This window comes from Schistocerca serialis, chromosome 2 (assembly GCF_023864345.2).
Source record: "Schistocerca serialis cubense isolate TAMUIC-IGC-003099 chromosome 2, iqSchSeri2.2, whole genome shotgun sequence".
Taxonomy (NCBI): Eukaryota; Metazoa; Arthropoda; class Insecta; order Orthoptera; family Acrididae; genus Schistocerca; species Schistocerca serialis.
The window spans coordinates 774,747,358-774,771,569 of NC_064639.1; the positions used below are offsets into that span (position 1 = coordinate 774,747,358).

The 24,212-nt window shown below is 40.0% G+C and overlaps 1 protein-coding gene across 1 annotated transcript in view; it reads right to left on the reverse strand.

Annotated features, from left to right (window-relative positions):
• The window catches only part of LOC126456398 (uncharacterized), a 258,254-nt gene that overhangs the window by 164,726 nt on the left and 69,316 nt on the right, over positions 1 to 24,212 (reverse strand). The window contains exons 7-9 of the mRNA XM_050092151.1: positions 21,812 to 21,984; positions 21,755 to 21,768; positions 21,471 to 21,656 (exon numbers count right to left, since the gene is read on the reverse strand). Coding sequence (XP_049948108.1) covers positions 21,471 to 21,656; positions 21,755 to 21,768; positions 21,812 to 21,984 — 373 coding nt within the window. The remainder of the gene's footprint in view (positions 1 to 21,470; positions 21,657 to 21,754; positions 21,769 to 21,811; positions 21,985 to 24,212) is intronic.

Sequence of the window (24,212 nt, forward strand, 5' to 3'; positions counted from 1 at the left end):
CAGCTGTTGCACGAAGACGCAAGGAAGTGCATGCACCGATGCAAAGTTGTGTATGCCTCTGAATTGTGCACATGGGAGCACAGGAATCTCCCCATACCAAACAGGAGACACTTGCCTCTACTTGCAAATGGAACAAGCACAGACGCTTGTCAACTAGCTGCCAGGAGCACAGGTGTAAACACAGCTTCACAGAAACCTGTTGCTATGACTCAAATCATTCGCCAGTATTGCGTAGTTTTGAGAGCTCATTGCAGAATTGTCTCTACTCTTCAGTGAGTGTTCTGTTACTATGAGTTACAATCAGCTGAGGCAGTTTTAATCGCTTGTTGTAGAACAGGGTCTACTCTACAGTGAGCGTTCCATTACTATGATTAGTGATCAGCCAAGGTAGTTTTGATAGCTTGTTACGGAATTCATGCCTGCTCTATTGTGGATGTTCCATTATTATGTGTTCGTCAAAGTTGTTTGGTTGCTTGAAGCTTGTTATTACAGGCTATGATCAGCAAACACGGTTTTGTATTTTTGGTTTATGGGTTAAGCAGTGTTGAGATTAGTGGAAACAATGTCTACTGGTTTTCAGGTAATGTTTGTTGTTGCCTGGCGCACATAAGACATGAGGGCACTGTATGTCGATCTTAGGGCAGTCTTTTCGATCATGCCGTTGGTTATATGTGGATGTGCTTATTTTTTTGGCTCAATGCGTTTGGTGGTGGTCTTTCAAAGTTTACATAGTTTCACATGTTGATTGTGTGCACTCCTGAACAATTCATTATGCATATGAGGAATTGAATTCTGCTCCTGTGTGAGTGTTTCCTTTTTAACGCATTGTTGCTAAACGGGAGACACTTGTTCTCTCTGTGTGTGTGTGAAATGATTGTGCTCTCCACAAGTTATGATTGTTTGTTTAATACCCTGATCTGTCAGTGGTATTTTTGAGTTTGATTTCATTAAATTACAGTGAGAAAAGGGTCATCTACCTTGCAAGAGGAGGACACTGTTCGACCAGACAATCAAATAATGGCAACTGAAGTCAGTCACCAAAAGGACACAGCACATATGCCTGGACCCTTTATTATTTTAAGTCACTGGTTCATTTATGTTCAGAAAGATTGGCTGTTGTCTCTAGGCTTGTCACATATGGTTAAGTAGTCATGGATTGAAACTCTCAATTGTATTGGCTGATGATGTGAGATGTGACACTACAGAATCCGAGCAAGCTTCCAGAGGCACTGTCAATGGTATTAACTGTCGTGATCTTGTATTACTTCAATGGTTTTGAAAGCACGCACTGCCGGAGTGCTTGCTGATATTTTTGTGTCAGTTTGTGCTGTGGTGGCTTTTAGTTTCCTTGTGTATGATTGAGAAAAACAAAGCTTAGTTGCTGCAGTTGGCTTTAGGGCAGAGAAGGGTTTTTGCACTCAACCATAACTGCTTAACTGGAGCACTCCAACTGAGTGTTGTTGTTGTATGTTCTGTTAACTGGTGACAATGTTGTTCATCACCTAGTCTGGCTTGTGTCTTAATGATAAGAGGCTAAACCCCAACAAGTGTTGTGATCTAAATTAAGCAACGGCTAGTGTCAGTAGAAATAAAAGTGCTAGTCCCACTAGTTGTAAAATTATAAGAACTAAGTGAACTTAATGCCTTGCTTTAAGTGATACCATAGTTATTGAGACTAAGCAGTTGTAGGAGAACTGTAGCTGGGCATTACATAGTTTGGGTATAGTGAAATCTATGACCACTAGACTGGTGGCCTTAGAAGTTACTTTCATTATTTCAAGGTTTGATGTTACATGTTCTCTGCTTAACTGTCTTAAAAACCCTCTATGTAGTGTGTGCGTCAACCCTGTGAAACGCCATTAGCAGTGACCCCAAAGTTGTGACACTGACATTGCCTAACGAAGTATTGTTGTGTTATCTATATGAGCAGATGATTAACTGGTTAATACCAGCAACTGTTCTCATATTTAATGTTCTTATATTAAATATATAATTTAATTTATAATTTAATGTTCTTGTACTAAATGTTTTGAATGTCATTTTTCTTATACTCACTGCTTTGTATTACAGCAGCCTTCATTCAATTTCACATCCCTTCCAACAAATATGTACCCCATTTTAAGATGATTGTCTGTGTAATGCTCAGTCATGGAGGCATGGTACTTCCATCTGAAATTTTTACAGTAGCAACTGAGTGGTACACGAAGTGCATGCCTGTGAGTTGTCTCTAACAGAAAACAAAGAAAAAGCAGTGCTTGATTTCTAAAATTTTTGGTGCCAGAACACACTTCTTCAACCATACAAACTTCCCCCACCACAAAAATGACAAGTTTTGATTTTTGAAAACTTATGTAAGGATGTAGAAAGATAGATCACTAGGTGTAAGATACATGCTGCCCACATGAAAATTAAAGAGACCTTTGGAGAAAAGAGAACCATCTGTATGAATATCAATAGCTCTGATGGTAAACCAGTCCCACGCAAAGAAGGGAAAGCAGAAAGGTGGAAGGAGTGTCTACACAAGGGAGATGTACTTGAGGGCAATATCATGGAAATGGAAGAGGACATAGACTAAGATGAGAAGGGAGATATAATACTGCACGAAGAATCTCACAAAACACTGAAAGACTTAAGTCGAAACAAGGCCTCGGGAGTAGAAAACATTCCATTAGAGCTACTGATAGCCTTCCATCTGGTGAGCGAGATGTGTGCAATAGGTAGAATACCCTCAGACTTTAAGAAGAGTATAATACTTCCAATCCCAAAGAAAACAGGTGCTGACAGGTGTGAAAATTACCAATTCAAACTCTAAAGGTGGCAGGAGTAAAATACAGGAAGCAAAAGGCTATCTACAATTTGTAAAGAAACCAGATGGCAGTTATAAGAGTTGAGGGGCACGAAAGGGAAGCAGTGGTTGAGAAGGGAGTGAGACAGGGTTGTAGTCTATCCCCGATGTTATTCAATCTGTATACTGAGAACAAAAGAAAAATTTGAAGTATGAATTAAAGTCCAGGGAGAAGAAATAAAAACTCTGAGGTTTTCTGATGACATTGTAATTCTGTCAGAGGCAGCAAGGGGCTTGAAAGAGCAGTTGAACAGAATGGATGATGTCGTGAAAGGAGGATATAAGATGAACAACAACAAAACCAAAACAAGGATAGTGGAATGTATTCAAATTAAATCAGGTGATGCTGAGGGAAATAGATTAGGAATGATACACTTAAAGTAGAAGAAGAGTTTTGCTGTTTGTGAAGCAAAATAACTGATGATGATCAAAGTAGGGAGGATATAAAATGTAGACTGGCAATTGCAAGAAAAGCATTTCTGAAGAAGAGAAATTTGTTAACAGTACAGATTTAAGTGTCAGGAAGTTCTTTCTGAAAGTATTTGTATGGAGAGTAGCCATGTATAGAGTGAAACACAGACGATAAATAGTTCACACAAGAGATTAGAAGCTTTTGAAATGTGGTGCTACAGAAGAATGCTGACGATTAGATGGGTAGATCACATAAATAATAAGAAGGTTCTCAATACGTTTTGGGAGAAGAGAAATTTGTGGCACAATCTGACTAGAAGAAGAGATCGGTTGGTAGGACACATTCTGTGGCATCTCACCAGTTTAGAACTGGAGGGAAGGGGGGGGGGGGGGGGGGGAGTTAAAAATCATAGAGGGAGACCAAGAAATGAATACATTACGCAGATTCATAAAGATCTAGGTTGCAGTAGTTACTCTGAGGTGAAGATGTTTGCACAGGATAGTAGCGTAGAGAGCTGCATCAGACCAGTCTCTGGGCTGAAGATCGCAGCAGCAGCAGTAGCAGCAACAACATGATTAAAACTTCAAACGAGACATCATTTTTTTAAAGATTCATGTTTTTAAAACATCATTTTTATAACAAGAATAATGAAGATGCAAGACTTAATATAAAAAACAGGTGCTGCCATCTGTCACCTAACACTGCTTGATGCATATTGGCACAAGTCAGTAGCTTTCATAACTATACCGTCATGTTTTCAACTGCTGTCAGGCGCAACACTGAAATAGTGGCATTGTAACTGCTCAATGAATATTATTTATATCTCCACATGATATAAGATTTGGATTTAATATGTATGCACTGTTTTAAATCTATGGTGCTGACTTGTTCCCGAGACTTAAAATAATAATATCATTAATAATAATAATAATAATAATAACAATAATATCAACCCTGGTAGATGCCAGAATAACATTCCAGCACATTCCGGCCAAAATTAAGGCCTGCAGGTAATTGACGAATGTTACTTTGCTCATGGCCAAATTCACAACCATCAATTAGAATGAAGCCAATCTTAAAATATGACTGCCTCTGTAAGTATTTTGGTTTTTTGCTGAGCAGGAAAACTACACCCGTAAGTAGCTGTTAAGGCTAGTCGATGTTTTTGTATTTGCCTGTTTATTGCTAGATGCATATTATTACAAAATACAGCTGAGAATGGTGGATTGAACAATTACTTGATTTGGGTTGTATGCCTCTGGGCCACTGTTGGACGACCACTGGACTAGTGAGTGTGAGTGAGTTACAGTTAGGGCAGCTTGTGGGAGTGAGATGTGACTTCCATGCTAAAAAAAGAGTGAAAATATATTTGCAGGCTAATATTTTTGTGAAAAGATGCTTAGGAAGGTAGAATGAGGCAGCTGGTACCCCACTTTTCAGTCAGAGTCTAATAATAAAGATGAGCATGTTCGACTTTTCTGTGATTCGACAGAAGTTTTTTGCGCTGATTATTATATGCTTTAACTCACTATAACTCTGCTTTTATAAATTTCATAAAGTAAAGTTACTTCTCTACTTTACAAATCATCATTTTGTGGAACCCGTGGATGGTTAGAAAATTTTACTACTAATAGAGATACAAAAATGGGTGGTAGGAAAAAAGGATGATTATCCCTGATGTAGAATAAGGTTTTGTTTATTTTTAAAAAGAAAGTGCTACTGTGTATAATGATTCCTATAATTTTATGATGACATCACACAGTGCTTTCATTTAAAAATACAATTTTAAAAAACTGGAAATTCTACAAATAGACTACCAAGTCACGCAATTTATAGCCCGAGTCAGTTTCAATAAATTTCAATCCAAATCGCAATTGCGGAAGTCCTTGGAGATTCTGTTTGTAATCTAGAAATTGTTCCTATAAGTCTGTGTACAACTTTGTTTCTGACAGCCACTTTCAGCTATATGAACACCAAACTGAAAGTGGCTGCCAAAATAATGTGTATTATGGAAGTGTGGATGAAGCCATCAATGAGATATCTGTATTATTACAACCCTTCTGCTGCCCACCCCACTAGAAAAGTCATATTGGCTTGCTGGAATTGACCTGAAGTTCATCCTCTGTTTAGTTACCAGCAAGCATGTTCATGATTAACACCAAGAAATGATGACTTAACAAAAACTGAGGCACATGTAGCACAACTACAGCAAGTGTGACTGCAGTCATGGCACAAAGTGGGAGAGAGCTGAAGGAGGGCACACTCATGATCACACACAAGAGTGGACAACTTGTTAAATCACTCAAACAAATCTGGTCTGATGTCACAGGCAGCAAAACTAATTTTCTGAGTTGGAGTTTTGGTGTGGAGTCTGTATTTCATAAATAGAGGCTGGTCACAGCCCACCATGTTACAATGTAGCTTATATTCCATCTTGTATACTATGAAGGCCATAACAAAAGTTATCACCCGTACTACTGAGGTTACCAAGTTCTGGTCTTCAGTTGTATTGAGATTAGTATTCTTTAAATTCTGTTCTTAGTTAAGATTTGTATATTTTTTGTGGTTGTATGCTATCTGATCAAATGTATCCGGACACCCTATGTAATACAGCCTTCATTACTATATGTTGTGAGAGGTGGACCTACCAGTGTCAAAGGAGTTGGGGAGTATTGCTTTTTCAGTAAAGAAGCAGCAACAGCAGAGTGGATTGATTGAGAGAGCTCAGTGACTTTGAACATGGAACAGTTATTGGGTGTTACCTGAGCAACAAATCCATCCGGAACATTTCAACTCTTCTAAAGCTGCTCATGTCGACTCCTTGTGCTGTGATTAAAGTGGAAATGCAAACGAACAACCACAGCTAAACCAAGAGCAGCCCATCATACATTAAGTAGGGTGATTCTAAATAATCACATGAAATCAGTGGAAAGATTACTCATGAGTTCCAAAGTGCTACCATCAGTCCAGCTAGCACAATGGCTGTGAGTAGGGAGTTAAAAAGAATGGAGTACAATAGACAAACATCTCCTCATATGTTATTCATTTCTGTTGTCAGTTAGTCAGTTAATTAGTTACAAGTAGCACAGATCATTCTTTCATCAAAATGGCATGGAATGAGTTAGTTTACAGGATATGTATACATGAACAGTGTTAAGGTTAATGAAAATAATGTTTCTTAGTATTATTCACACAACTACACTTAAAAGTACTGAGCAATGCTTGAAGTGGTGTAAGTAGTGCCAGTGTATTGTGGACGACAGGATATGAATGATAAAGAGTGATGAATCATTTTATGCCCTGTTATAGTCTCCTGGAACAGTTTGGGGTTGGCTAATGCCTGGCAAACATTACGTGCCATAAAGTGACGTACGGAAGAGGTGGTCTTACAGTATGAAAGTGTTTTCGTGGTTTGGACATGTTCCCCCAACACTAAATGTGAAGGATACGAACACATTTTACAGCACTGTGTACAGCATGCAGTAGATGAACAGTTTGGAGACAATGATTGATTGTATCCTCTCATAAAGCAGCATCTGTGAGGCAATGGTTTGTGGAAATTAATATTCTCAAAATGGACTGGGAACCTCAAACTGACCCCCATGGAACACCTTTGGGACCTCTCAGGCAGTTAATTTTGCTCCAGATTCCAGAATCCAACATCACTATTTTCTCTGGTTTGGTTCTTGAGGATGAATGGGCTGCCATTCCTCCACACACATTCAAACACCTTACTGAAAGTGCACCAGCAGAGTTCAAGGTATCATAAAGTCAAATGGTGGACACACCCATAAAATGTCCGTTAATAGGTGACCCCATACTTTTGATCAGATAGTGTACCATCTCACTTATCAATCAGCAGTGGACAGTTGGTTTAAAGACAGAGACACTTAGCTATATTTTGTGTGTTGACGCATGGGATATTTAACAAGTTAGATTCAAGTACAGAGGAACCAAAGATGGGAATATTTACTCAAAAAGTGTAACTATGTACTGAGAAGAACATATTTCATGACAATGTTAATAATGTTAATAATAATAATAATAATAATAATAATAATAATATCAATGTAATAGAGGGAAACATTCCACGTGGGAAAAATTATATATAAAAACAAAGATGAGGTGACTTACCGAACGAAAGCGCTGGCAGGTCGATAGACACACAAACAAACACAAACATACACACAAAATTCAAGCTTTCGCAACAAACTGTTGCCTCATCAGGAAAGAGGGAAGGAGAGGGGAAGACGAAAGGAAGTGGGTTTTAAGGGAGAGGGTAAGGAGTCATTCCAATCCCGGGAGCGGAAAGACTTACCTTAGGGGGAAAAAAGGACAGGTATACACTCGCACTCACGCACATATCCATCCACACATACAGACACAAGCAGACATATTTAAAATTTAAAATATGTCTGCTTGTGTCTGTATGTGTGGATGGATATGTGCGTGAGTGCGAGTGTATACCTGTCCTTTTTCCCCCTAAGGTAAGTCTTTCCGCTCCCGGGATTGGAATGACTCCTTACCCTCTCCCTTAAAACCCACTTCCTTTCGTCTTCCCCTCTCCTTCCCTCTTTCCTGATGAGGCAACAGTTTGTTGCGAAAGCTTGAATTTTGTGTGTATGTTTGTGTTTGTTTGTGTGTCTATCGACCTGCCAGCGCTTTCGTTCGGTAAGTCACCTCATCTTTGTTTTTATATATAATAATAATAATAATAATAATAATGTATCAAATGCAGCCTTACACCCAACAGAATGAATCTCAAACCTAATCAATAGGTAAGGTTAAAACTAAAGCTCCTGCAACTTACAGAGATCCTGTGGTAATATATTTAGAAGAATGTAACCTCTGCTTAAGGAATCAAAAAAAGGAAATTCTTCAAGTTTCAAACACACTGAATATGAGGCATACTTAATATCAACAAGTAGCATTACTCACCAAACAATGTACTTTAAGAGATATATCATCAGTGTGTTTCAAAGTGTTTGCATCAAACTTCTATGAGTGACAAATAACATTATGTGGAATAACTTTTGTTAGAAAAAAAAATTCACAGATGCTTCTCAGTGCCTCCACGTGTTCTTTTTACAGAATTTGTCGGCCCTGGGATGTGGAGATTTCATCGAACAACCAGGGTCCACTAAACTGACGTGCTCCATCTGCTTACTATCAACCCCAGCTTATTGATAAGAGTGATTTTCAACAAGAGAACTTTAGGAATGAGTGTCTTTAAATGGAGAAAGATATTTTAGAAGCTTGGTCTACCCTCTCTCACACAGAGCAGATGAGCAGATTACGGGCAATGCACATTGCATACTAGTGCCACATAGTGCCTATACCCTGCCGCCTCTCAGTGGCACAACCCATGACAAAAGACATCTAGTTCAAACCCATTACAAAAAACATCTGGTTCACAGAAACTGTCAGCAATCATTTCATCTCTAACAAAAGTTTTCCTCATGGCATGACCTACCAGCCATAGAAGTTTGATGCAAAGACTTTGAAACATCCTGTCTATATACTCGAATCTTTAGTTTCCTCTGCACACATACTTAACTTGTTATTTAATTACACCATATATACTGTATTCACCAGATTATGAGATGAATTTTTCCCCCAAATTCATTATTCGAGAAAGCTATGGTAATCTTATATTCTCAGACTATCTATTGCTGTTGAGGTCAATGTAAAAACATTGTTAATTAAATTGATATAGGGGTTGTCTTACATTTATAGATGAGGCTTTGGCAACTGAGATCACAGTTAGATTTTATTTCAAGAATTCGGAGGATTGTAGGGGGAACTGCGACATTATATTGACTGAGTACTAGGATACTTATGGGGAGAGGAGTGGTGAGCTGGCAACAAATTTTGTCATCCTGCCAAACATGGAAATGTATATCGTGTACATTGCAAGTACATGAGAAAGCATGCTGACTCTCCTAGTTCACCCGTAAGATGTCAGTTGCTCTGCTTGTGACCCACGGAAGTACATGTTGCAACGGCAAACACAGCCTATGAACTGATTCATTCATGAAATTTATGTAATGAAATGAAAAGTACGTCGATATAGTTACCTTATCTTAGTGGACATCAGTTGTCCATTAGTTTAGATAGTTTCCTTGCAGTCTTGAAAGTTTTTGAAGATTTCAGCTTCTTCCGAATTTATTTAAAGCCCGTGAAAAACAGCTTGGGAATGATGTCCATTACTCTGTCATCACAGCATCCAACATTCAGTGTTTCAACACCAACGTTACCAAAACTATTGAAACATTCATATAAAATGTCATCCCATAAACTGTCCTCACATAGTTTTATGCAATGATATTTTCCACCTGGATAAGAACACGGAAGACACATTTCGATGGGTATGTGACCAATGTCTGTTCTGTAGAACAGCTGTAATATGTAATAGATGGCAGTAAAGAGAGTGGCACATCAGACAAATTCCCATTTAAAAGGCACAAATACTTTAGGTATTTTGTGACTCTTTTTGTTTGATGGAGCACAAAACCTGCCAGATGATAAACTAAACATTCTTTTGCTGAGGAGCTTTCAAGTCTCTTCAGAAAATGTTGTGGATTGGGCTGAGCATCTGAAGTTACGTGGAACACACAGCATTTTTTAAATTATGTCTTCTAGTTCCAGAACGCTGTCATTGTTCTTTTGCTGCAGATCTCTAGCTAATGTCCACATCTGGCTTATGTATGATGCCACAGAAAATTCACATTTATGTTCACAGTTTTCCACCAGAAGATAATGAATAATGAAAGTTTATGAGGATTGTAAACACACTGTAACATATGCAAGCTCAGGAAGTCTCTTACTGATGGATGGTCATTGCAATTCAGAGGCCTTATGAAAGTGAAATCATGTTGAGGTGAATCCTGATTAAATTTTGCTTCAGAACATAGCTGAAACCACTTTTCCCAAATACTGTTATTTCTAACATATTTTCAACAGTTACTCTTAGAGACTGGAGAGTTCTTCCAGAAGCAAAGCTATTACCTCTAATGGCAAGAATGCTTTTATGTTTTGTGAGCTCTGAGTTTTTGTACAAAGCATCCTTATGAAACAAAGAGTTAAGTGCATCCCCTAAGTTGTTCATACCTCTAGTTAGAGTCTGCTGATTCACTGCCTTTGAATCCTTGCATTTCAATTTCCCTAAAGTATTTTATTCCAATGGCTACTGAGTTACTGAATAACTGCAGAGTTAATCTTAAGTTAATTCCTTGAAATGATGTTGGATCCGAATGGCTTTAAGATAACTTGTGGCAAACTTTTAACGCAGAAAATTCTGGTGTATTCTCTTGTTCATAAACTCTTTGATAAAAATTGTTGTTTATGATCTTGTCATTGAGATGTAGTCAGCTTCAACACAAAAATGATTTCTTACATATTTTATTACATGAATAGCATTTGAAAATGCCCCTAGTTGTTCTGGTTTCATCAGTTGGATCTGACAGAGAAGAAATAAATTTATTCATTATGCCACTAATTCCTAGACATTGCCAGACCTTTTTATTCGATTGACTGCCATCAGATGCAAATGCAATAATTCTTGTTCTGGCTTTCTCTAGCTGGATAATTACGTGAATCAATGCCTGCAAGACGATGTAACCAGGAGTTTCATTTCAACTAGCACACATAGTAACAGGTTGGATCCAGTTATGCAAACAAACAGAGACCAGAGCATAATTTCCAAGTTTATTCTCACAATTGTCAGGAGTGCATGCCCCTGAATTGATAAAACAGTCAACTTTGAACAAAGTGTTTTTGAATTGCACTTCTTCTTGGAGCTTAAATTCATCAAAAATTGGCACACTTGAGTGTTTGTTTCCATCTCGTTCTTCCCGAAAACAATTCTTAATTGCTTCCACAGTGTGCGAACTGATTCCACACGAGCATCTGAGACCCTTTACTAAATTGCATAGATGTGTTTCGGAAGGAAGTGCAACAATCCATGCTTCAAACAATGTCTGTATCCTCTGGCTAACTTAACTTTTAAGAGCACGCTGTCCAGAAGAAACTCATTATCACACCACATTCCCTTACTGTTTTTCTATTGGCATTTCTTTGTCATAGGATCTACTACATTTTCCTGTTTCTTACTGAGTTTACACTGATCTAGGAGATCTGATTGAGCTGTCGTACACTTTCTGTCTGTGATCTGCTTTTGCAGAAGACATATTTCAGCATTTGCTGTTCTAAATTTTTACGTACTTGCAAAACTTCCAGTTTCTTACACTTCAATGTTCTTTTTGATGTAATAGCTACTCTGTTTGTACTGTTTTGTTCCGTAAATTTTCCTTGACAAAAGAAACACTGATAGATATTGTAACTACTCGTTCACCTTTTTCTTTGCCGAGGCTACTCTCTTGCAAGTGTTTTACTGGTCATTTCCTTTTGTGTAACATTTTTGATAGATATTTTGGTAAAATAGGAAATATATGAAGAACATCTCCTGGTTTTAGAGACCACCTTTGTCTTGAAATTTTAAAAGTTCCTCATCAAAATGTGAATCACGCACAAAACAAATCTCTGTCTTTCCAAGGTACCGCTCTCACCTACTTGAAAAACTCTAGTTCATTTTTTTAGGCCTAAAGAACTATTTACACTGACTTTCTCTGTAGCCAGATCTGTATACTGGAATAAAACACATGGGCATTTTTTGTTCTTCCTCTTCTTTAAATACGAGTAACTATAACTCTTAGCACCACTTTTTCACTGCAGCATTCATTCACAAAATAAGCACAGACACTACCAACAAACAACTTCCAAGATGGCAAAATCACATCAACTCGAGTCTCAAGTGACAGTGCTGCCCGTAGTTTGCAGGGCACACTACTTGTCCTATGGTACTTGTGTTAACATGTCAAAATTCAGCACACTTTCTCTTCTACTTGCTATATCGTATTTTACAAGAACTGTAAATAAAGTCATGGCAACGTAGTCCAGACTAACACAGGAGATCAATCATGCACAAATAGGATATGAGAGTGGTTAGGCATCCAGTTGGGAGAATTGTTGCTGTGTGGCATTGAAGTGAAAAGTGTCAACTTCACTGCTCTAAAGCAAGTTTTCAGAAGGTGATCAACATTTGTGGATTAAAACTGATGTTGCCCTAGACAAAAATGTATCAAATGTTATTGAGGATTATGTGAAGCCTGAGATGTGAATGCACAACCATACAGAGCGTTTGCACGAGAGGTCAGAGAATTATGTGTGCGATGAAATGAGGCCACTAATTTTCATTGTACAGGTCGAGCATCTGTTCCTCGAGGTTGATATCATGAGTGGTCTTGTTTCCATAGATCATCAATTGATTTTTCAAGAATTATCCATAGAGGCTGGTCTCACTCATTAAGCAGTGTGGCACATACTGATGAAATGCTTTAACATGAAGAAAGTTGCATCCGTTAGGTTCCACATCAACTCACCAAAGTATAAAAACAGCAGTAGTATGCACTTGCTGGCATCCACCTGGACAGATTCATATTGAAAGAGACACATTTCTGCAGTCTATTGTCATCACTGATGAGATGTGGGCACAGGCCGATCAAACTCAAAGAATGAAACAAATTAAAAGGCATCACCCAGCTTCGCCATGTCCACAGAAATTGTGACAAGAACCCAGCTGGGTGAAGCTTGTGCTGATTATGGCCAATGACTATGAGTGTATTATTCTTATGTGTGCTGTGCCTGAAGGACAAACTGTCAACAGTGACTACTATTGCCGATTTCTGGAGCAAAATCTGCATACAGGTATATGGTGCAAACATCCACATTTACTTTGAGACAAGCACCCTGTTGGGTTGCATGACAACCACTATTGTCATCTTGAAAATAATGTCAACCTTTTATTGAAACAGTGCACTGTGAGGTCTTGAAACAATCTTATGACTTCAACCTCTTTCTGAAGTTGAAAGAAACCCTCCCAAGCAAACACAACTCTCTCTCTCTCTCTCTCTCTCTCTCTCTCTCTCTCTCTCTCTCTCTCTCTCACACACACACACACACACACACACACACACACACACATATTACTTCAACCTCTGGCATCTGAAGCCACACTGCGAGCAACAGCAGCAGTGCATCATGGGAGTGGCAACTGGGTGGGGGTAAGGAGGAGGCTGGGGCAGGGAGGAGGAGGGATAGCAGGGTAGGGGTGGAAGACAGTGAAGTGCTGCTAGGGAGCACACAAGGATGAGGTGGAAGAGGGTGAGGCAGCTAGGTGCAATTGGGAGGTTAGACAGCAGGCAGGGGAGAGGTGGGGTTGGGGGAGGGTTGCAGAAAAGTAGAGAAGTGAAAAGACTGGGAGCATTGGTGGAATGAGGGCTATGTGGTGCTGGAATGAGAACAGGGAAGGGGCTAGATGGGTGAGGACAATGACTAATGAAGGTTGAGGCCAGGAGGGTTACATGAACGTAGGATATATTGCAGGGAAAGTTCCCATTGTGCATTTCAGAAAAGCTGGTGTTGGTGGGAAGGATCCATTTGGCACAGGCTGTGAAGTAGTCATTGAAATGAAGGATGTCATGTTTGGCAGTGTGCTGAGCAACAGGGTGTTCCACTTGTTTCTTGGCCACAGTTTGTCTGTGGCCATTCATGTGGACAGGCAGTTAGTTGGTTGTCATGCCCACATAGAATGCAGTACAGTGGTTGCAGCTTAGATTGTAGACCACATGACTGCTTTCACAGGTAGCCTTGCCTTTGATGGGATAGGTGATGTTTGTGACCGGAATGGAGTAGTTGGTTGTGGGAGGATGTATAGGTCAGGTCTTGCATCTAGGTCTAGTACAGGGGTATGAGCCATGAAGTAAGGGGTTGGGAGCAGGGGTTGTGTGGGGATGGACGAGTATATTGTGTAGGATCAGTGGATGGCGGAATACCACTGTGGGAGGGGTGGGAAGGATAGTGGGCACGGCATTTCTCATTTCTGGGCACGATGAGAGGTAGTCGAAACCCTGGCGGAGAATGTAATTCAGCTGCTCCTGTCCTGAGAGGTACTGAGTTACGAGAGGAATGCTCCTCTGTGGCCGGACAGTGAGATTTTGGGAGGTTGTGGGAACTGGAAGGATAAGGCAGGGGAGGTTTGTTTTTGTACGAGTTTGGGAGAATAATTATGGTCTGTGAAGGCCTCAGTGAGACACTTGGTATATTTCAAGAGGGACAGATTGTCACTGCAGATCCAACGACCATGGGTGGCTAGGTTGTATGGAAGGGACTTCTTGGTATGGAACAGGTGGCAGCTGTCAAAGTAGAGGTACTGAATGTTGTTAATAGGTTTTATATGGACAGAGGTACTGATGTAGCCATCTTTGTGATGGAGGTCAACATCTAGGAAGGCGGTTTTGTTGGGCTGAGTAGGACGAGGTGAAGTAAATGGGGGAGAAGCTACTGAGGTTCTGGGAGAATGTGGAAAGGTTGTCCTCACCCTTGATCCAGACTACAAAGATGTCATCAATGAATATGAACCATGTGGTGGGTTTAGGATTCTGGGTGTTTAGGAAGGATTGTTCTAGATGCCCCACAAATAAGTTGGCGTAGGATGGTGACCATGTGAGTGCCCATAGCTGTACCCTGGATTTATTTGTAGGTAATGCCTTCAAAGGAGAAGTAATTGTGGGTGAAGATATAGTTGGTCATGGTGACTAGAAAGGAGATTGTTGGTTTGGAATCCAAGGAGCATTAGGAGAGAGAGTGTTCAACAGCGGTAAGGCAATGGGCATTAGGGATGTTAGTGTGAAGGGAGGCGGCACCAATAGTGATGAGCAGGGCACGGTTTGATAAAGGGACAGGAAGTGTGTGGAGAGTCGGTAAAGGAAATAGTTGGTATCTTTTATACAGGATGGTAGGTTCCAGGTAATAGGCTGGAGTGTTGGTCTACGAGAGCACAGATTCTCTCAGTGGGGGCACAGTAACCAGTAACAAGTGGCCTCCCACAGTGGTATTCCACTGTCCACCAAACCTATACAATATACTTGTCCATCCCTACACAACCCCTGCTCCCAACCCCTTACCTCATGGCTCATATACCTGTAATAGACTTAGATGCAAGACCAGACCCATACATCCTCTGTTGTTTATTTTCAACAAAGGCCTTGATGATCGAAAGCTTATACTGTGACAGGCTTTTTGTTGTGCCTATCTGCAACTCAGCATCTCCACTATATGGTGAGTAGCAACTTTCCTTTTCATAATATTGTTACATTCCGTCCTGGATTTTCCATTGTTTGAGTCTTGTAAATATGGCATATATTTTAAGAAGGTGGTATGCAGCAGAGAAGTAAAATTCGCGTGGACCAAGAGCCATGCTGGGATTATGGGGAATAAGAAGTCCAACCAATTAGCAAAGAATGGAATACAAAAGGCACATTCAAGCCGGGGATCTAAGCACTGTGCTCAAAGACATGGCGGAGCAAAACAGGACAAGGAGTGGGAAACTGGAGATCTACGCAATAACTCCTGGTGCAAACAAATCAACTCACACTTATTGAAAGTACAATTGTTCGTTGAGAATTGGGATATGAAATGTAACTCCACTGATGAAGGGAATAAGAGCCAATTCACAATGAACATTGTCACACTGAAATGTGGTCACAGCTGCTACCCACAACCCCTCCTTAGAATTCATGTTGTGGTATGGGATGGGTGAGTAGTCAGTACGGCGGTGATAAATGGTTGGGAAAGATAGTCTTTCAGGGAGATGTTGCCATGCATGTGAAATTAATTCATACACAACAAAGATGATTAAGTAATTTACCACTTGAACAAGCTATTTGGACTGTAATTTTACTGATGGAAGATTTCCTATTTATCATGTCTTGCAATGGTAAAGGAATCTCCTTCCTACTACCATTACTCAACACAACAAAAAGATATATTCATCAGTGAAAAAACAAATACAAGGAGTTTAGCAATGAGAGAGCACCCCCCCCCCCCCCCCCTCAAACACACACACAAAATGACATACACTCAGACACAAAATCAAAAGGATATACTAGATACAGCATGTTGCTCTATTGCAGCTAATCACCCCAGAGAGTACTTTATCAAGGGCCTCACTAGAGTGGAAGCAAAGGAGTATGCAGTAAACACGATTAATGATGAGACAGGCTCACCTTGAATAAATCAGTTCACATGATGGTGCAGCAATGACAATGGAGGCGGACCAAGCATGACAACATAACTCAACTGACGACTGAGCGCTGAGGACTAACAACAGGATGCTGGCAGCTTTATAACATCACAGTTCAAATTTTGCCATTGAACAGGTCCCCCACTGGTATGCCACTTCAGGCGGAGGTGACATGAAAGAATGACATCCACTCTTATTTTGCCAAAGCCAAGGTCAAGAATCTCCCTCAGTTGACAAGATGTGGCCATATAGCAGTGAAGGCAGTAGAGCTGCATTGCATTCTGTACCTTTGGCCCCAGCCTGTTGGCACTCACAGCTTCCCTCCAACTAACAGCCAGGACTTTTGAGGCAGTTTTCCCGCCCTTATTTGCAACATTATGGTATATTCAATTAAATGTGCTATTGGTGTCACACTTTATGGAATGAAAGTAGAAATGGGAAACCGTTTAGAGAGGTGATTAGCTGGTATGACAATTTACAATTATTTTGCTTAAATGGCCAATTAAAGTTTGGTTTTACAAGGATAAGCCATTCTTAATTAATAATTTCCCATGAATGTTTTACCTATATCCCACACATTAACTTCTCCAATCGGCTATACTTTCTTAAAGGGCAGCTGTTGCACTCTCACACATCCATTTTGGAAGTGAAGAACTACAACGTCATATCACCATCACACATGCTTTGGCAACCACAGACACAAAAAGGAATCACATCGGTTACTTATGGAGCTGGTTGTAACAAAACAATAGCTTACCTTGTTTGAAATGTTAGACAGAGGGAGTGGAGAGGTTGGGAGAGGGTGATAGCAGAAAAGGAGAGAAGTACAAAAAGACTGGGTGTGATGGAGGAATGAGGGCTGTATAGTGCTGGAATGGGAATAGAGAAGGGGCTGGATGGGAGAGGACAATGACTAACTAAGGTTGAGGCCAGGACGGTTATGAGAATTTAGGATATATTGCAGGAAAAGTTCCCACCTGCGCAGTTCAGTAAGGCTGGTGTTGGTGGGGAGGATCCATATGGCACAGCCTGTGAAGTAGTAATTGAAATGAAGGATGTGGTGAATGAAATTTTAACTATGCAGCAAAGAGTGTGCAGTTATGAAACTTCCTGGGGGATTAAAACTGTGTGTCGGGCCAAGACTCGAACTCGGAACCTTTGCCTTTCGCGGGCAAGTGCTCTACCAACTGAGCTACCCACTTCCAACTTTGGAAGGTAGGAGATGAAGTATTGGCGGCAGTAAAGTGTGAGGGCAGGTAATGAGTCGTGCTTGGGTAGCACAGTTGGTAGAGCACTTGCACGCAACAAGCGAAGGTCCGGAGTTCAAGTCTCGGTCCGGTATACGTTTTTAATCCATCATGAAGTTTCAAGGATATCATGTTTGGCAGTGTGCTGAGCAACAGGGTGGTCCACTTGTTTCTAGGCGACACTTTGTCGGTGGCCATTCAAGTGGACAGACAGCTTGATGGTTGTCATGCCCACATAGAACGGAGCAAAGTGGTTGCAGCTTAGCTTGTAAATCACATGACTGGTTTCACAGGTAGCCTTGCCTTTGATGGGATAGGTGATGTCCGTGACCGGACTCGAGGAGGTTGTGGTCGGAGGATATATAGGACAGGTCTTGCATCTAGGTCTATTACAGGGGTATGAGCCACGAGGTAAGGGGTTCGGAGCAGGGATTGTGTAGGGATTGACGAGTATATTGTGTAGGTTCGATGGACGGCAGAATACCTTTGTGGGAGTGGTGGGAAGGATAATGGGAAGGGCATTTCTCATTTCAGGGCTTGATGAGAGATAGTCGAAACCCTGGCAGCGAATGTAATTCAGTTGCTCAAGTTCTGGGTGGAACTGAGTTATGAGGGGAATGTTCCTCTGGGGTCTGACAGTGGGACTTTGTGAGGTGGTGGGAGATTGGAAAGATAAGGCACAGCAGATTTGTTTTGTACAAGGTTGAGAGGATAATTATGGTTTGTGAAGGCTTCAGTGAGACCCTCAGAATATTTCAAGAGGGACCGCTCATCACTTCAGATGTCGCTCGTCACTTCAGATATGATGACCACAGGTGGCTAGGCTGTATGGAAGGGACTTCTTGGTATGGAATGGGTGGCAGCTGTCAAGGTGGAGGTATTGTTGGTGGTTAATAGGTTTGATATGGATGGAGATACTGATGTAGCAATCTTTGAGATGGAGATCAACATCTAGGAAGGTGGCTTATTGATTTGAGTAGGACCAGTTGAAGCAAATGGAGGAGAGGTTGTTGAGGGTCTGGAGGAATGTGAACAGGGTGTCCTCACTCTTCTGAGGAACCTACACAATACACTCATCCATCTCTACACAACCCCTTCTCCAAACCCCTTACCTCATAGCTCACACCCCTGTAATAGACCTTGATGCAAAACCTATCCTCTACATCCTCCCACCACCACCTACTCCAGTCCAATCACAATTGTCACCTATACCATCAAAGGCAGGGCTACCTGTGAAACCAGTCACGAGATCTACAAGTTATGCTGCAACCACTGTGCTGCATTCTATGTGGGCATGACACCCAATAAGCTGTCTGTTTGCATAAATGGCCACCGACAAACTGTAGCCAAGAAACAAGTGGAACATCCTGTTGCTCAGCACACTGCCAAACATGACATCCTTCATTTCAATGACTGCTTCACAGGCTGTGCCATATGGGTCCCTCCCACCAACACCAGCTTTTCTGAATTGTGCAGATGGGAAGTTTCCCTGCAATGTGTCCTACATTCCCGTAATCCTCCTGGCCTCCGACTTAGTCAATCATTGTCCTCTCCTATCTAGCCTCTTCTCTTTTTCCATTCCAGCACTACAGAGACCCCATTCCTCAATCACATCCAATCTTTCTACTTCTCTCCTTTCCCCTCCCCCCCCCCTTCCCCACCTCTCCACTCCCTCCGTTTAACCTCCCGACTGCACATAGTGTCCCTACCCTCTTTCCAACTTACCCTCACCCAGTCACCACTCCCATCATGCACTAGTGCTGCTGCTCGCAGTGTGGCCTCAGTTACCTGACACTGCATTCATGTGTGTGAGAGTTGTGCTTTTGTGTGTGTGTGTGTGTGTGTGTGTGTGTGTGTGTGTGTGTGTGTGTGTGTGTGTTTGCCATCTAATTCTGACAAAGGCCTTACTGGCTGAAAGCTATATTTGTGACAGTCTTTTTGTTGTGCCTATATGTGACCTAACATCTCCGCTATGTAGTGAGTAGCAACTTTCCTTTTCACAATGTTTTCCACATGTCTCATTTTCATTTGATTGTCCCATCCTATCAACTGCATAGGGAGTCAGTGACACTTAGAAAATTAATCATCAAGCAGTAATCAATCAAGGCACAGTGGCAAAAAGCCTGAGGTCAACGAATATCCAGAATGTTATCAATACTCAGGACAGAGTAGGTGCTTATGATGCCAGCTGCAAGTACAGTTTAGTTCATGCTGGTAAGTTGAGTATGTCTGTTCAAATGTATCTAGTTTAGTAGACCTTTGTCTAAGGCCCATACAGTCTGTGGTGGAAAAAAAGTAAACAGCGACAACACATGTTCTGTTGCTCTTGTCTCCTACAGCACTCAATATAAAAAACAGCAGCACTGGTACTCAACTATACCTGGATGGGTGGTTTTTGAACAATTATATTTCATACTTATCCAATATTAAAATTAATCATTAAAACACACATATGCACACACAAGTATCTAAAATATGTGGGTATACGTGCATGCATTACTATGAGTCTATGCACACACAAAAATCTTCATGTGTCAATGATTATATTCTACACTACATAGCTTTCAACATAGAGATAAAAATGAAAAAATAAAAGAGCTTAAGTTGCAATCGTCTCTGGAAGATAGTTCACATGACACTCATGATGAATGAGTTGCTTAGCAACACATTAAAATCCCCTCCTAAATGTTCTAGAAGTAATTCTTACAATACACAAAAATTTAAAGTATTTACTACACTCACTCATACCTAACTTGTTGCACAGGATTCAAGTTAAAATTAGGGCAGTCAACATTCAGTATACACATTCTTGTTAAGCCACCCTAACAGATCAGAATAAAATATTTAAGGAATCAGTCAGCACCAATCACAATGATGGACTCGAGCTGCCAACTAATACTAGCCTACAGGCTGGCTGCACTCGTATTGCTACCCAAATCAGGCACAGCTGAAATGATAACTGCTCAAGGGGCATGACACACTGACATTACCCAACAGCCAGCACAGATCACTGGTGCAATTCTACATCTCAATAGTGACTATCGCCTTATTCATCAACAATGCCCAATAATAAACTAAAATTATCATGAAGTAGCACCTAAGTTCTTCCCCCTACCATTCTCCTGTTCTGATTATTGAGGCAAAATGCTATGGCTATTCTCACACGAAAAAACAGGATAAGGGGGGGAAACAGCGTGCAAAGAGGTTTCCTGGTACTTGATCAGTAGTACACATGACACACAGAAGGCCATGTGCAATACTGGTCAAAACATAGGGGTTTTAGCAAAATGGGTGGCCAAATACCCGGAAAAAGCTTACTGGAATTTTCCAGTTTATTCTAATACCCCCCCACCCCCACCTCTCTCTCTCCCCCCTCTTTCTCACTCCCCCCCCCCCCCCTGCCCCACTCCTTCCCTCCCTCCCACCCTGATCAACTTATTTTACCAGAAATTTGGTCACATTTGTGATAACCATACATATTAATCAATCCCCTTTTCCACTATTAGACACAGAAGAAATCCACAGAGAATGTTATACACAAAACACACTTGTGTAAGTCAATTCTGCCCATGCTTGACAGTACAATCATTGAGTTAAGAAAGAAGTATTCTTCAACAAAATCGTAATTAGTTGACAGTAAGAGCACTTCTGTTACTCTGTAAGATGAGCAACTGACTTTATAAAAGTACACCATTGTAAGTGAGGGTGTCTGATAAGCCACCATTTGCTGTTAAATTTGTACAACTGCTAAATCCAGAAAATAAGACTGTTCCTGTACATGCTGCTTATTATTATAGTTGTAATTACACAAAGTTCACTACTTACTTTGTTCTTGCTTTCTAAACCAGTTATCATATCTTCAAGTGCCACTATTCTTTCACAAAGCACTTGTTTATCTGCTTCATTTTTAAGCCTGAGCCTCTCATATGCTTCCTTTTGAGCAGAAAGTTCTTTACGGCATTCGCTAAGGGAGCTACCTACTTTCTCAAGACTTGCTGCAGTTTCACATTTCTGCAATAAATAAAAAAAATCAAGTTGAAACTTTGGATAAATTTCTCAGAAAGCACACACACACACACACACACACACACACACACACACACACACACAAATGCTTCTAGTTCTTTTTGACTTGTTAGACTAACATATGTACTCATATGAATAACTCCCCTGTTCCACAGTCTCATCCAGTTTTTGCTGAAGGTTTGCACAAATCTTCTCAGACTGTTGTAGCTTTAACTTCAGGTCCCTGTTATGTGATTCTGCCACTTGGAACGCACAGTTAGTTTCCACATACTCTTGCTGTAAAGTCTGGAAACCCTCCAACTTCTTTTCATGGCTGCAAAAAAAATGTTTTTTTTTAGACATATTTACTTACACATATGACTAAACTTATGTCAGCATGATATTGATGACATCTAGAGACCATGCATTTCCCAAACATATGTATGTAACTGATGGTGCAGCATCTCATTTTAAAAACTGCTTTCAGTTTTATGAGCCTGGTCAACACTGTAGTACAGGAATTAAGACAAAAAAAATCGATATTTTCAGCAATAGGTCGTGGAAAAAGTGCATGTGGGGTAGGAGGTCTCTGTAAACATCTTGCAACAAGATTTAAGAAAAATTTGATGCTGTAAGAGATGCTACTGGATTTGTACACACCATATCAACATTAATAACAAACATGAAACACTTCATTCTAAATGAAAGTACATTAAGGGAATTCTGTTTAAAAATGAGAGAAAAATGGTCTTCTATGAAGCTCATGGTAGGAATTCAATCAAGTCACTACTGGGTTGCATCCCGGAATGGCACATACATTGCAAGAACGGTTCTCCATGATATGCAGCCTGTTACTGTGTGTGCAGAGACCATAGTTTACATTAGAAGAATTTGTAGTGAACCACTTCTTTTCTTGTGTGTATGACAATCAGTGGTGGGTGGGACAGATAATAAGCTGCATGGTATAACTGTCACCTTCATGACACCTCATGGTCCTGCTAATGCTTTCAAATGGCTGTTATCAAAAGATCAGTGTGCAGTTCCCATTTCCTAAGTACTGCTTTTGTTGGATGATACTTGTTCGTGTTCAAATTCAGCTTGGCTATTCAAGATCAATGAGAATCAGATGGCAAAAAACTCTTTTCAACAGTGCAGTGTTGACTGTTACATTGTAGACAATTTTAATTCATGTAGAATCATGAAGAAGTAAAAATATGACATAAGACAATTATTTGTGAATAATATCATAAAAAGAAAAATGGATATAAATATTCTATATATCATTTCTTAATAAAATGCTTTCGAACACTCACCTATAATGTTGTAAAGTAGTTATTTTGATTCAGAAATACCAGTTTTGCATGACATTTACTTAAAATCAGTGATCAATCTAAATATTTAAGTGTCCATGACTTTTTGACCTTAAGAGTAGAGCTAGGTCTACCTAAAATATTTCTCACATTTTGTACAAACAAGTATTGCCCACTCTGAACGTACATTCTCTAAGTATAATGACCAACTAATGTACTATGAAATTTTTAAAACATTTAGGATGAGGGTTTTGGAGGAAATAATTCTTTCTGAATAACCAAAAAATTTCAGATTCTTTCATTTTTATGTACTATATTTTGACAGTTTAAGAATTTCATGCATTATTGTCATAGCTGACAGTTAGCAGTCCTTTCACTTTATCATTTCTGAAGGCTGTTAACATCCTGTGACTACTCATATTTTCAAAAAATAATTTTGAAATTTGAAAAGTTACAAATTTTCATAGTTTATATAAAAAAAGGCTCAGAAGTGTGTATGTATTAATCATGTCTCACTCTATTGGAAGCATTTGTCAATTTTCCCGTTTGTTAATGACATTTTCACAAATTCTCTCATTTAAAGAAGTCTGTTTTAACAAATCATCAGAAAATCAAAATATTGTAGTTTTCAAGAGGTATCACATGGAACTTCAACAGATATTTTTTTCAGCAAACTTTGAAATAGTGATGTGACACATTCACTGTTGACTTGTATGGTTTGAGATGAAATCACCCTACTGTCACTTTGTGATGTTTCCATGACAACCAAACAAAGAAATTAATGGGCAACTGAAATTTCTCTACAATGATGACGGAGGAAGGCTACAAAAGCTGGAGCTCGAATACGAATCTGATGCAATAAGAACTCCAAGACACATTTATTCAAGGTATGAAGAAACTCTTCCAATAACTTTTGAAAACAACATGTGAATAATTTAAACAATATTAAATCATATTCTCATAAATTAGTCTATATTAGATTGGTACATAAGTTCATACCATTTTCAATTTGCATGTTATTATTCCGACTGCTGTGGGTTTATTTATCAATCGTCATTTTTTATTCATAGTTCACTGTTGCTATTTGAATTTACATATTGTCATTTGGAGATAGTGAGTGGAGCTGTAGACACTAGAAAATAGAGTGCTTAGTGGAGAAATCAAAACATCTGTGGCATATTCTTCCGTCTCAGTTCAACAGAGGGGTGACAGCAGCAGAGGCAGCCAGAAACATCTGTGCCCCATAGGTGGA